The sequence below is a fragment of the Carlito syrichta genome, unplaced genomic scaffold (genome assembly GCF_000164805.1).
Source record: "Carlito syrichta isolate Samal-C Ts95f unplaced genomic scaffold, Tarsius_syrichta-2.0.1 Scaffold302892, whole genome shotgun sequence".
Taxonomy (NCBI): Eukaryota; Metazoa; Chordata; class Mammalia; order Primates; family Tarsiidae; genus Carlito; species Carlito syrichta.
Genome location: NW_007246988.1, coordinates 20,411 through 32,546, shown reverse-complemented (window position 1 = coordinate 32,546; position 12,136 = coordinate 20,411). Strand labels below are relative to the sequence as shown.

Sequence of the window (12,136 nt, the reverse complement as noted above, 5' to 3'; positions counted from 1 at the left end):
TGCACTCCAGTCTGGGTGACAGAGTGAGACTCCAACTCAAAAAAAAAAAAATTTTTTTTGAAGACAATGAAACAAGACTAATCAAAAATAAATATTAGAAATTAAATGCCACATATATGTAAAATATAAGAATGTTATGACAGTTTTTGCCAGTAACTTTAAAAATTTTGGTGTAGTAGACAATGTACTAGATAAAAACACACCAAGCATATATTAAAAGTTACAGAAAATCTAACAATCTGATAACTAGTAAAAATAGAATTCTTCATGCATCCCATTAAGTCACAGTATTTAAGAATGAAAGAATTTAAGTATTTATTTCTAATTTATGAATATTATCTTTCAAACAGCAAAATTGTTAGGACACAAATACTTACCAAATTCTTTGAAAATAACTAATCCCTTAACAGAACTCAGGTACTTCTTTTGGCCTCAGAGGAAGAGTGAAAAAATGACTATGACATCATAAACCAAGAAAATTTCAGAACTTCTGGACCAAATGCTAGGAGAACAGATTTACCAACAGAGTGCTCTTTGTAGGATGGTTTTAATGTTAGAATTGCATATGGTGAATAAGCCTAGAATCTACGGATCTATGAGGCCTGGTTTCCCGGAAATGCCGCCCATTCCGTGCAACTGCCCGACTCTAAAATGCAGATGTCATAACCTCAGTGCTCCCTGCCGTGTGCAGTGTCTGCTCAGTTCTGCCCCAGTTTCTACCTACGTCAGAGAGAGCAGGAAGGGCCTGGGGTGCTGGGCTGGATGTCTCAGGCCTCGCTCTGCCTCACCTGTGCCTCTGCATTCCTGGTATCCTTAACTTTTTTAGACAGGTTGACATTGGACAAGAGCGTGATTTGTGCGAGTATGCTTCAGTAATCCAATCCTCAGCTCGACTAGCAATCAGGGAAATTCTGATGGAAACCAAATACAGTTGTATACCCACCAGATTAGCAAAACCAGCCTTTAAGGCCTAACAATACTAAAGTGTTGGTGAGAATGTAGAATAGCGGGAAACCTCAGACACTGCTGGCAGTATAAATTAGCACAGCCATTTGGGAAAACAGTGTATTATCTAGTAAAATTAAACGTGCATATTTTGTGGTGCAGCAATTCCACTTTTAGATACATACTTTGAGGAACTCTCTAGCACATGTATACTAGGTGACGTGTACAAGAAACTTCATAGCTTGATGGTTTATAAGGGCAACCCTACTGTCCATTGTAGGACCAGATAAACTATGGCATACTTCTATTTATAGAAGGGCACACCCCACAAGAGTTTTGAAAACAAGCTCCCACTGCATGCTGCAACATGGATGAACCTCACAGATACAATGTTGACCAAAAAGCAAGTGACATGATACAATTCAAAACAGGTAAAACAGAATAATATATCATGTAGGGATACAAACATATACTGAAAAAAAATCATAAAAGCAAGGGAAAGATTAAACAAAATCGAGGATAATGGCTGTCATCTCTGAAGGCCAGGGAAGAGGAAGAAATTAGGGTTGGGCCCACAAAGTGTTTCTGAGGTTTGGTCAAGTTCTATTTCTTCAGGTGCGTGGTAGATATGGCAGGTGTTTATTTTAGTGCTAGCCTTTAAGATGTACGGATGATCTATTACACAGTTAAAAAAAAGAATGGGCTGGGTGTGGTGGCTGTTGTCTGTAATCCCAGCACTTTGGGAGGCCAAGGCTAGAGGATTGCTTGAGCCCAAGGGTTTGAGACCAGCCTGGGTAACTCGGTGAGAACTCATCTCTAGAATAAGATAAAAAAAATTTAGCCAGGCATGGTAGCGCATGCCTGTAGTTCCAGCTACTCAGAAGGCTGAGGCAGAAGGATAGCCTGAGCCCAGCAGGTCAAGGCTGCGGTGGTCTCGAGCATGCCACTGCACTCCAGCCAGTGTGACAGAGTGAGACTCTGACTCAAAAATAAAAATAAAAAGGGAATACTTATACACTGTTGGCGGGCACTTAAATTAGTGCAACCTCTATGAAGAAAAGTATAAAGATTTCTCGTAGATGTAAAAATGGAACTGCCATTTGATCCAGCAGTTGAACTACTGGGTATCTGCACAAAGGAAAAGAAATTATTATATAAAATATTTATTGCAGCACTATTCATAATGACAAAGATATGAAATCAACCTAATTGCCCATCAACAAATGATTTAAAATAATATATACATCATATATATATATGTATATGTATGATGCCAAAAAGGTATATACATTTTAAAGAAGAGAAAAATTTTATTAAAATTGTAATGCTCAATAAGGTGAATACAAGTCACGCTTGACTTCTGCAATGACAAGAGGTGTTCAAGGTGGTTCCCATCAGCATCCAGACACTTCTGATTATGGTGAACAGCTCTTGACATCTACATACATACACGCATACTATTCTACCTTAAAAATTATGAGATCTTGTTTTCTACAGCAACATGGATAGAACTGAAGGCCATTATCTTAAATGAAATCACTCAGAAACAAAGGGTCATCTACCACATGTTCACTCTTACATGTGGGAGTTAAATGATGTGAACACATGGACATTGAGAGGGGAATGATACCGGAGACTCAAGGATAGAAAGGTGGGGGAAGTAGAAGGGATGAGTAATTATGTAATAGTACAAGACTATCAGAGAGTAACTATGCACGCCACTGTGGAAACAAACTTGATATTCAAGAGGAAATTCAGGACTTTTTGACATCACAAAACTTCCCAAGGTTGAACCAAAAAAAGACACTGAGACACTAAATAGAACAATAGCAACTCAGGAAATTGACTCCATTGTAAGAAAAATTCCTACAAAAAAAAAAAAAAAAAAAGCCCCAGACCAGATGGCTTTCCAGCAAAATTCTACAAAACACACAAGAAGGAGCTGATACCAATCCTATTGAAAGTATTCCAGGCAATTGAGAAAGAATTCTCCTCAAATCATTTTACAAAGCTAACATCACACTGATACCCAAACTGGGAAAAGATCCAACAAAAAAAAAGAACCACAGGCCAATATCCCTAATGAACATAGACGCAAAATTCTCAACAAGATTCTAGCAAATTGGATCCAACAACACATCTCAAAAATCATCTGTAGTGACCAGGTAGGTTTCATCCCTGAGATGCATGGCTAATTCAACATCCACAAGACCATAACTGTAATTAAATAACATCAACAGATGTAAAAACAAGAACCACATGATTATTTCATTAGACATAGAAAAACTTTTGATAAAATCCAGCATTCTTTCATGATAAAAACCCTTGAACACCTAGGCATAGAAGTAACATGCCTCAAAATAGTAAGCACCGTCTATGATACACTCATAGCCAGCATATTGTTAAATGGACAAATCCAACTTGGTATGATCATCGAATGATCATGACTTCTTGATAAATTAATATGCGTGGAAAAATAGACATGTCAATGATAATATGGTTATCACTGGGTCGTGGGACTATAGGTGGTCTCCTTTGTGTTTTTTGTTAGTCTTATGTGTTGAGCATATAGTTTTCGAAGGCTTTCTAAGACTGAATTAATCTAAGTCTATAAACTATGATATATTCAGCACTGAATCATGCCACCCAGCATGTCGTCCAGCTTTCCAGCAAAAGCTTCTGACCACTTCCCACATCTCGTGCCTGGGCTGGATGTGCTTGATGATATGGAAGGCTCAGCTGGGACATGAAATATAAAACAGCAACGTTTCTCACATGACCAACAACTGCTGGGTTTCTACTTTTCTTCTGTTCTAACCATCTCCCTCTATTAAAAATTCTATTTCCCTTCCTTCTCCTCCTTTTGCCAGGGGCACCTTAAAGGAAATGCCTAAAACAGGCCTGGCATTATCCAGCAAGCATTCAGGAAGTATTAGTTCCCTCCACAGCACGCTCTGTCTTGAACAAGTTGGCGTACGTCAACTTCCAGCTCTCAGCACTAACTGAGGCGCTTCCTTCCTGCCCAGACCTGTCCATGTTCCGTGGACTCCACAGGGTGGCAGGGGCCAGGGGCAACAGGAAGGAGAGCCACACGTTCTGTCACCCTCGTTCCCGTCCACCTCGACCTTCGTCCTCTCAAGACATACTGTCCAAGGGCTGTTTATCAAATAAAATCCAAATAAAGCTGACATGTGCTAGAGGCAGCACAGTAATTAAGATATTCCAATTAAGTATTATAAAACACCAACCAAATACAACAAACATAATTACAACTCGATTGATTGGAAAGACAAAATAATTTTTATACTCTAAACTTTTAAAAATTGTAAGCATGTAATTGTAACTCACATGATGTTATTACTCTTGTGGGCTCTTCCGATGTTTTCACACCAGCGATATTTACAAATATCATAAACCAATAATTCTTCTGGGAAAAAGTAGTTCCAACGCCGAATTCCTAAAATGCAGACAACGTTTCTAAAGGTACTATTACTTGATAATACGACAGTTCATGAGGAATAAGAGTAGCTTTACCTCCTCTAATGCCATGGTTATTCACTAAGGAAAGGACGAAATGATCAACTTCAGGGTAGGGTGAACACTGAAAACCTTGGATGGTTTCTCCTGCAACAGAGAAGACAAGAATTATTTATAAACTACAGTAGCTAAAAATTGAGAAGTTACATTTTTATTAAATTATTTTTCATACTATGATGGGTTTTGTAATCCCGCAGATTTTTTTTTCCTTCTTTTCAATTTGTCTTTCAGTCAGCTCATGTTTGTTACCCTCCAAGAAAGCAAGTAAAATTCAATCCTCTCAATGTTGACTAATTTTCATAAAAAGCATTTGAAATGACTTCAACTGCTGTCTTCATTCTGGCAAGGAGCTGGTCTGGTTCTATTGGCTGGACCTTGGTGTCCAGAGCTGGCTGGGCGCTCACTCCTCAGCCTGGGCGAGCTTCTGGGGAACTCAACAATCTCACAGAACATCACCATCAGATAAGGCCACTCTGTGGTCATGAGGATTCAAGACACACACATGACCACTCTGTAATCATGTCCGAACACGGACAAAACAGGACACAAAAATGACCAGACACCCCCATCCTGGCTAACCTAAGTAACTGCTGCTTCTGTACCAATTCATCCTTGTCTTCTCCTCCTTTTGCCAGGACACCTGAAAGAAAATGCCTAAAACAGGCCTGGCATCTCCAGCAAGCGTTCAGTAAATATTAGTTCCCTCAATAGCATGCTCTGTCTTGAACAAGTTCACATAAGTCAACCTCCAGCTCTCAGCACTAACTGAGGCGCTTCCTTCCTGCCCAGACCTGCCCATGTTCAGTGGATTTCACAGTACCAACTGCAGACTGAGTCTGCCTTCCTTCTAGATCAGGTTTACTCAGATGACCGATCACAGAGCTGTCCTTGACCACACCCAAATCCAAACAAACCCCACACTTCCTGGACTATTACCCAGTACCACCTATTCCAAGCCCCAATCCTGTGTTCTTTCTGATACCCTCTGATTTCAATGCTCCCGTCTTTCCTGGGGGATGTTCTCTTCTGTGGCAGTGAATCGTAAACACAGCCTGCTCCCAACAGGCGTTCCCAGAGGACTTCAGCTGGAAAGCATGACGATCCAATTGTAGTTTGTATCTAAGACTCTACCATAATAATTTAGGATGACCTACTTAAAATAGATATATTTTTTAAAATAAATTTTTTTTTTCTTTTGAGTCAGGGTCTCACTCTGTTGCTCAGGCTGGAGTGCAGTGGCACAATTGCGGCTCCCTGCAGCCTCAAACTTCCAGGCTCAAGTCATCCTTCCACCTCAGTTTACCAAGTAGTTGGGGCTACAGGCGTGTGCCACCATGCCCAGCTGACTTTTTAATTTTTTGTAGCGACGAGGTCTCGCTATGTTGCTAGGCTGGTGTTATACTCCTGGGATTAAACGATCTTCCACCTTGGCCTCCCAAAGTGCTGAGATTACAGGCATAAACCACTGCATCTAGTCTTAAAATAGTATTTAACTGCTAAAAATAGAAAAATCCAGTGCTCTTAAAAAACAGTCTATTATTTCACTCGCAAAAGCAACATATATAATTGGAATATTGGAAAAATATATTAATCTAGAAACGAGAAAAATAACCCCAACGTCTATAAATACATATAAAACAACCAGAAGAAAACGAACATATAAGAAAATGTTGGCGGTTCTTTTGCCAGTGCCAGCTCTGGCATGTCCTCTTTTCTTTTATCCTGTCTCTCTCTAATAAACTTTGTTTAAAGACTTTAAAAAAAAAGAAAGAAAATGTCATCCAGATTTTAATAAACTTGTGATCATACTATACATATAATTTTAGAGCCTACTTTTCCTCTCATCATCATAAATGGGTGTTTTCCACATTATATAGGCTTTATAATTTTAAATGTAATGGCTACAGAGTATTTCATAGTATGTAACCAATCCAATTTTGTTGTGCATTTAGATCGCTTTCAGTTTTTCACTATTATAAATTACAATATACCAAACTACGTCTATAAAAATGTTTACTAGAGGGCTTATGGAAGAAATCTTAGGGAAAAAAACCACGTTTTTCAGAACAAAAATGGGCAAATTATGATAGAGCCTTTCCAAGAAAAACGATGCAACCATTAAAAGGATGAAACGAACTTCCCATACTGGACGTATGAGAAGAGCTCTGTTAGGTTAAATAGGAAACAACTGTATTGGTTACCTAGTTAAGGGTGAAAGAGAACATTTCATTTGTGTTTTAATATACATTTATTTTATACAAATGATCTACATTATTTTGGTCTTTTTTGAAACATCACAAAATGAACATTAGTGAATAATGCTTTAATAAGCATCTCTTTTATACTTTTCCCATTTTGGATAGAAACTTAGAAGTAGTTTTAAAAGATCAGTGGATATGAACAGTTAAGATTTCAGATTTCTAGATTTTGTAGCCTTAGATTTTGGTGGGAGGTTTTTTTCTTCAAATTACCTGAAGTGCTCATACTGTTCAAATATTCAACTCCTTTTTGCTTATTCTGAGATGTTTCACATGTAAGAATTCTCAAAGTATCGGAGAATCTGAAGAAGATAAGTAAAAGAAACAAAGTCACATTATAGTAGAATTAAAGAAGCATCGCTACAGAAAGGAAACTGAACTCCAAATAGTTCCATATAAAAATCCCTTGTTCAACAGATAATTATTGTAGGGCATTTCTGCCATATTTGCCCACAAAAGTACCAATCTTACCCATATTAAAAAGTGTGAATTGTCAATTAAAGGACATAACATTTTATAAAAGGCCAGGCACAGTGGCTCATGCCTGTAATCCTAGCACTTTGGGAGGGCAAGGCGGGAGGATCACCTGAGCCCAGGAATTCAAGAGCAACCTAAGCAACATAGCGAGACCTCATCTCTAATAAAAATAAAGTAAAATAAATTAGCCAGGCATGGTGGTTTGCGCCTGTACTGCCAGCTCTTCGGGAAGCTGAGATGAAAGGATTGCCTGAGCCCACTAGGTGGAGGCTGTGGTGAGCCATGATCATGCCACTGCACTTCAGCTTGAGTGACAGAGTGAGACACTGTCTCCAAAAAAAAGGAGTTTGGTGGTCATTTGAAATACCTTCCTCAATTACAGAGTGACTCTGAGGGCTCCAAGGCTGCTGAAGTCAGTGGCAGAAGGACAGTCAGCCTTGGCCCCCCAAGCCCCTGTATCTGCAGATCCAACCACATGCAGGTCGAAAATATGTTTAAAAAACAAAAACTCATACAAATAAAAAAAATAGTCTAACAACTCTTTACCTAGCCCTTACATTGTATTCGGTATTATAAGTAATCTAGAAATGATTTAAAGTACACGGGAGGTTGTATGCGGGTTACACGAAAATACTACATCATTTTACATCGGGGACTTGAGCATCCATAGATCTGAGCATCCTGAGGATGATTGTATAATTCTGTTTACCAACACACAGAGACTTTGAACTTCCTGTTACAATAATTTTTAAAGTGTGACTCATAGTAAAAAAAAAAATGAAGAAGGAAAGAGGGATGAAAGCAAAGGGAAAAACAGATGAAAATTAACTGAAAGAAAAGATACATTAAAACCGTAAAGAATTCAGCCTTTATTGCAGGAGTAAAATACCTGGTATGTACCGGATACACAAAAGACAATTAAGGTAACCCTATTCGGTAAAAGAGCTGCAGTAAGATTAGTAGTTAAGTTGCAAAGAAATCGGACTTGGTAATGGGCCATGACCTGCACTCCAGGCTGTGCTACAGGCTAATGGGAGAAAGAATCTGACCATGTTCTGGTGCCAACCAGAGTCAGACAGTTCTGACACCACCTTTCTACCATTTGGAGAATCTGACCCTACTACTGCGACCAACTAACGTTTACTGAGCAGATACCATGTGCTGAACACTGCTGGAAATGTTTCCTGTGTACAGTTTAACTTATTTAGGCCTTTCAATAACGCCATCCGATAGGTATTATGATTTCCATTTTAAAAGTAAAGACACTAAGACCTTACTTCTGAGAAATGTTAGTCATTAGAGGAACTCAAGAGTATGGAGAGATGTAAACAAAAACCATCCCTCTTCCTGCCTTCCTGGGTAGCAGTGGTTAGCTATTCTGACACAACTGTCCTATGACCGCAATGTTCTGTAAGGGTGTATTATTAAAATTAATTTCTACAGAATTTTTCCTTAAAATTATATTTAGGAAAGGCAAAGGGAAAAGAATCATAGTAAGTCGATGGCAACTTTGCCTGGCCCTTCACCACGTGTCCTGGGTTGACAAAACTGTCAGTCCAGAAAAAAAGCAGATGAAGGCCAGTACAGTGAGTCCTCACATAATGTCGTTGACAGAGCAACACACACGGCAGGTCCTCAGGCAATGCTGTTTGTTCAATGTCGTTTCATTATAACATTAATAAGAAAAACTGGCTTCGTGTTAAACATTGTTTTATGTAAAAGTTATAGTTTCCAGTCGGGCGTGGTAGCGCATGCCTGTAATTCCGGCTGCTTGGAAGGCTGAGGCGGAAGGATCGCCGGAGCCCGGCAGGTTCGAGGCTGCGGTGGCCGGGAGCGGCCGCTGCACTCCAGTCTGGGCGACGGAGTGAGACTCCGACTCAAAAAAAAAAAAAAAGTTATAGTTTCCAATAACCTGTCAAAGATGCTAAGTAAGGATTTACTGTATTTCTGTTGGAAGATGACACTCATATTTGTTTAAATGATCAAAATATGAGAATCTAAACTAAATTCCACAAATAAAACTGACAATAAATTAGAGTATGTCATTAAAGTAGAAAATTAGGCTAATTTACAATTAACAGTTGGCAAATTATTAACTTAACATACATTCATAATATAACACTGAATAGAAAAAAACATGTAAATAATAATCACAAGAATATTTTTAAATAAAGGAGCTATGTAAATTACATATGTGTGTATATGATGTATGGAAATGAGACATTAACAGTAATTACATTTCCAAGTGCAAGATTAATAGTATTGTTTTATTTTTTATAGAAGGGATAATTATTTTAGAAAAACTGAAAAATGTATGCAATATAATTGTAAAAGAATAAAAAGAAAACTAAGTATTTATAAAATGTTTTACTGTTATTTTTCAGTTAGTGGAGAAAAAAACAGTTAACTTAGAATTTTAAATAACTGACTTTCTTTTTCTTAAGGTAGAATGAATTTACATGATTCACATTTTAGTAGTATACAATGCTACTCACTGCTTAATAAATATTCATGAATACACAATGGTTTGACATTTGTACTACATACCTGACATTGCTGACCAAAGAAGAGAGAAAATACTGATATTCTTCAGAAATATTTTTTGACTGTGTAGGAAAAAATTTGTTATCTTCAGCAATCTCCAAAGTCACGTGCTTTCCTATTTTTGATGATTTATATAGCCGAAAATTTCTATTTCTTGTATAAACTCCTACATCAAAAATTAATACAACATATGAATGCATGTTTTCTGGATTTTCAGTCACCAAAAATGTTATTTTTGTAAAGCATTACTAGAAGAAACAATTATTTTCTATATATAGCTGTAAACAAAATTAAAGCAATATATAAATTAAAATAAATTGGAGTTACCATGGAAAAATGCCACATCCAGGAAGAGCAAACTAGATTATTTTGGAGAAATTCTCTGATTAAAATCAAGTAAGAACACTAGAAAAAGGAACTGGAAATAAAAAGTTGGGGCTTCCTGGAAAGTTTCCAAGACAGTGAGGATTTGTGGTACAAATCCTAGAGAAAAGGGAAGCATAAAAAACATTCAAATATCTAGAATAAATCTAACAAAAGATGTATAAGCTTTCTATTCAGAAAATTAAATAACATTATTGAGAGAAATTGGAGAAAGCTATGTAAATGGAGAGATAAACCACATGCACAGAACAGAAGTCTTAGTGTTATAAAAATGTCACTTCTCTCCAAGTTGATTATAGATTCAATGCAAACCAAATAAAAATTCTAGCGGGGTTTGTATGTGTTTGCGTAAATTGGCAAATTTATTCTAAAATTTACATGGAAGTGCAAAAGTTCAAAAATAGCCAAGAAATTTCAAAGAATAAAGTTGGAGGACTTATTTGACTGGATAAGAAGACTTACAACAAAACTATAATAATTAGTGTGGTACAAGCACAGGAATAGATCAATAAAACAATGGAATAGGAAAAAGTCCATGAACAGACATATACTGTATATATACACACAACAGTTCATCTACAATTAATTGTTGACAAATTATTAACTTGGAAAATATGCATGACATAAAGTTACATTAAAAAAACAGGTGACATAACCATGTAAATAATACTGGACACTTAATTTATGGCAAAGGTGGCACTGCCAAACAGTAGGAAAAGGACAGTCTTTCAACAAATGATGCTGGGATGACTGGATATCCGCATAAGAAGAAATGAATATTGACTCCTCCTCACCCAATAAGCAAATCCCTTCCAAGTGGATTAAAAATCTAAACGTAAAAGGCAAAGCAATATGTTTCTAAAAGATAAGCAGGAAAATACATTCATGACTTTGAGAAAAGGAGAGCTTCTTTAATAAGCTACAAGAGACACTAACCACAGAGAAAAGCACTGATAAACCAGATGACTACCACTACTTAAAGTTAATAACATATCCATTAAAGACACCATTTAAAGAGTGAAAAGACAATCGCAAATACAAATGACAGCTGACCCTTGAACAACATGGGTTTGAACTGTAGGGGTTCACTTCAACATGGATTTTTTCCCATAAATACACTGGAAATTTTGTGGAGGGTTGGAACAATTTGAAAAAAACTCACAGATGAATCATTCAACTTAAAAATATCAGAAAAATTAATTAAAATGTATGTTAGGAATACATAAAATATATATAGTTACTAGTCTATTTTGTCACTGACTACCATAAAATATACACAAATCTATTATAAAAATTAAAATTTATCAAAATGCACACCCAAACACAGACAATCCAGGGTGCCACTCACAGTTGAGAGATGTACACAAATGCAAAGATGCAGTACTAAGTCAAAACTGCATAATTCACTGCAGTAATGCTGTTCTGAAATAATTTCACAGCCACCCCTGGCTATGGTGGTGAGCTCAAGTGCTCAAGTGTCCCCTTACAATGCACTGTGTGAGGCTGATCAGTTGTCTCCCCTAAACTGCATGACACAGTCGGGAGCGACCTCCCTTTCTCACATAGTTCTCATCGTATTTAGTGCAATACCGGAGACCTTGAATAACGTCATGGGACTCACACGAAGTGCCACTAGCGAGGCTGGAAGTGCTTCAAGATGCAGAGGACAATCCTGATGTCACAAGAAAGAGCCAAACTGCTTGACATGTAGGTAGGTCGAGAGCTGCAGCTGAGGGCGTCCGCCCTCCAGATGGACGGTTCGTTTTAGAATCAGATGACGTCAACTTGCAGAAACAATAAGGGTGGCCATTGCTTTGCTGAGCTATGGTGTGGCCATGTGCTCTTTGAGCTATGGCCAGGTCATGTTTTCTTAAGCTTTGGCCTCTCCCCTTCCTTGGGGAGGTGAATCTCCTCTTTCTCTCTCTCTCTCTCTAATTTACTTTCTAAATAAACTATATTTTCCAATCTTAATAAGTAAATAAATTCAGGGT

The 12,136-nt window shown here is 37.6% G+C and overlaps 1 protein-coding gene across 1 annotated transcript in view; it reads right to left on the bottom strand.

Annotated features, from left to right (window-relative positions):
* PRIMPOL (primase and DNA directed polymerase) overlaps positions 1 to 12,136 on the bottom strand; it is a 38,375-nt gene that overhangs the window by 5,841 nt on the left and 20,398 nt on the right. Inside the window, exons 8-11 of the mRNA XM_008057224.2 lie at positions 9,765 to 9,927; positions 6,954 to 7,042; positions 4,480 to 4,569; positions 4,294 to 4,402 (exon numbers count right to left, since the gene is read on the bottom strand). Of these exons, the coding sequence (XP_008055415.1) occupies positions 4,294 to 4,402; positions 4,480 to 4,569; positions 6,954 to 7,042; positions 9,765 to 9,927 (451 nt within the window). The remainder of the gene's footprint in view (positions 1 to 4,293; positions 4,403 to 4,479; positions 4,570 to 6,953; positions 7,043 to 9,764; positions 9,928 to 12,136) is intronic.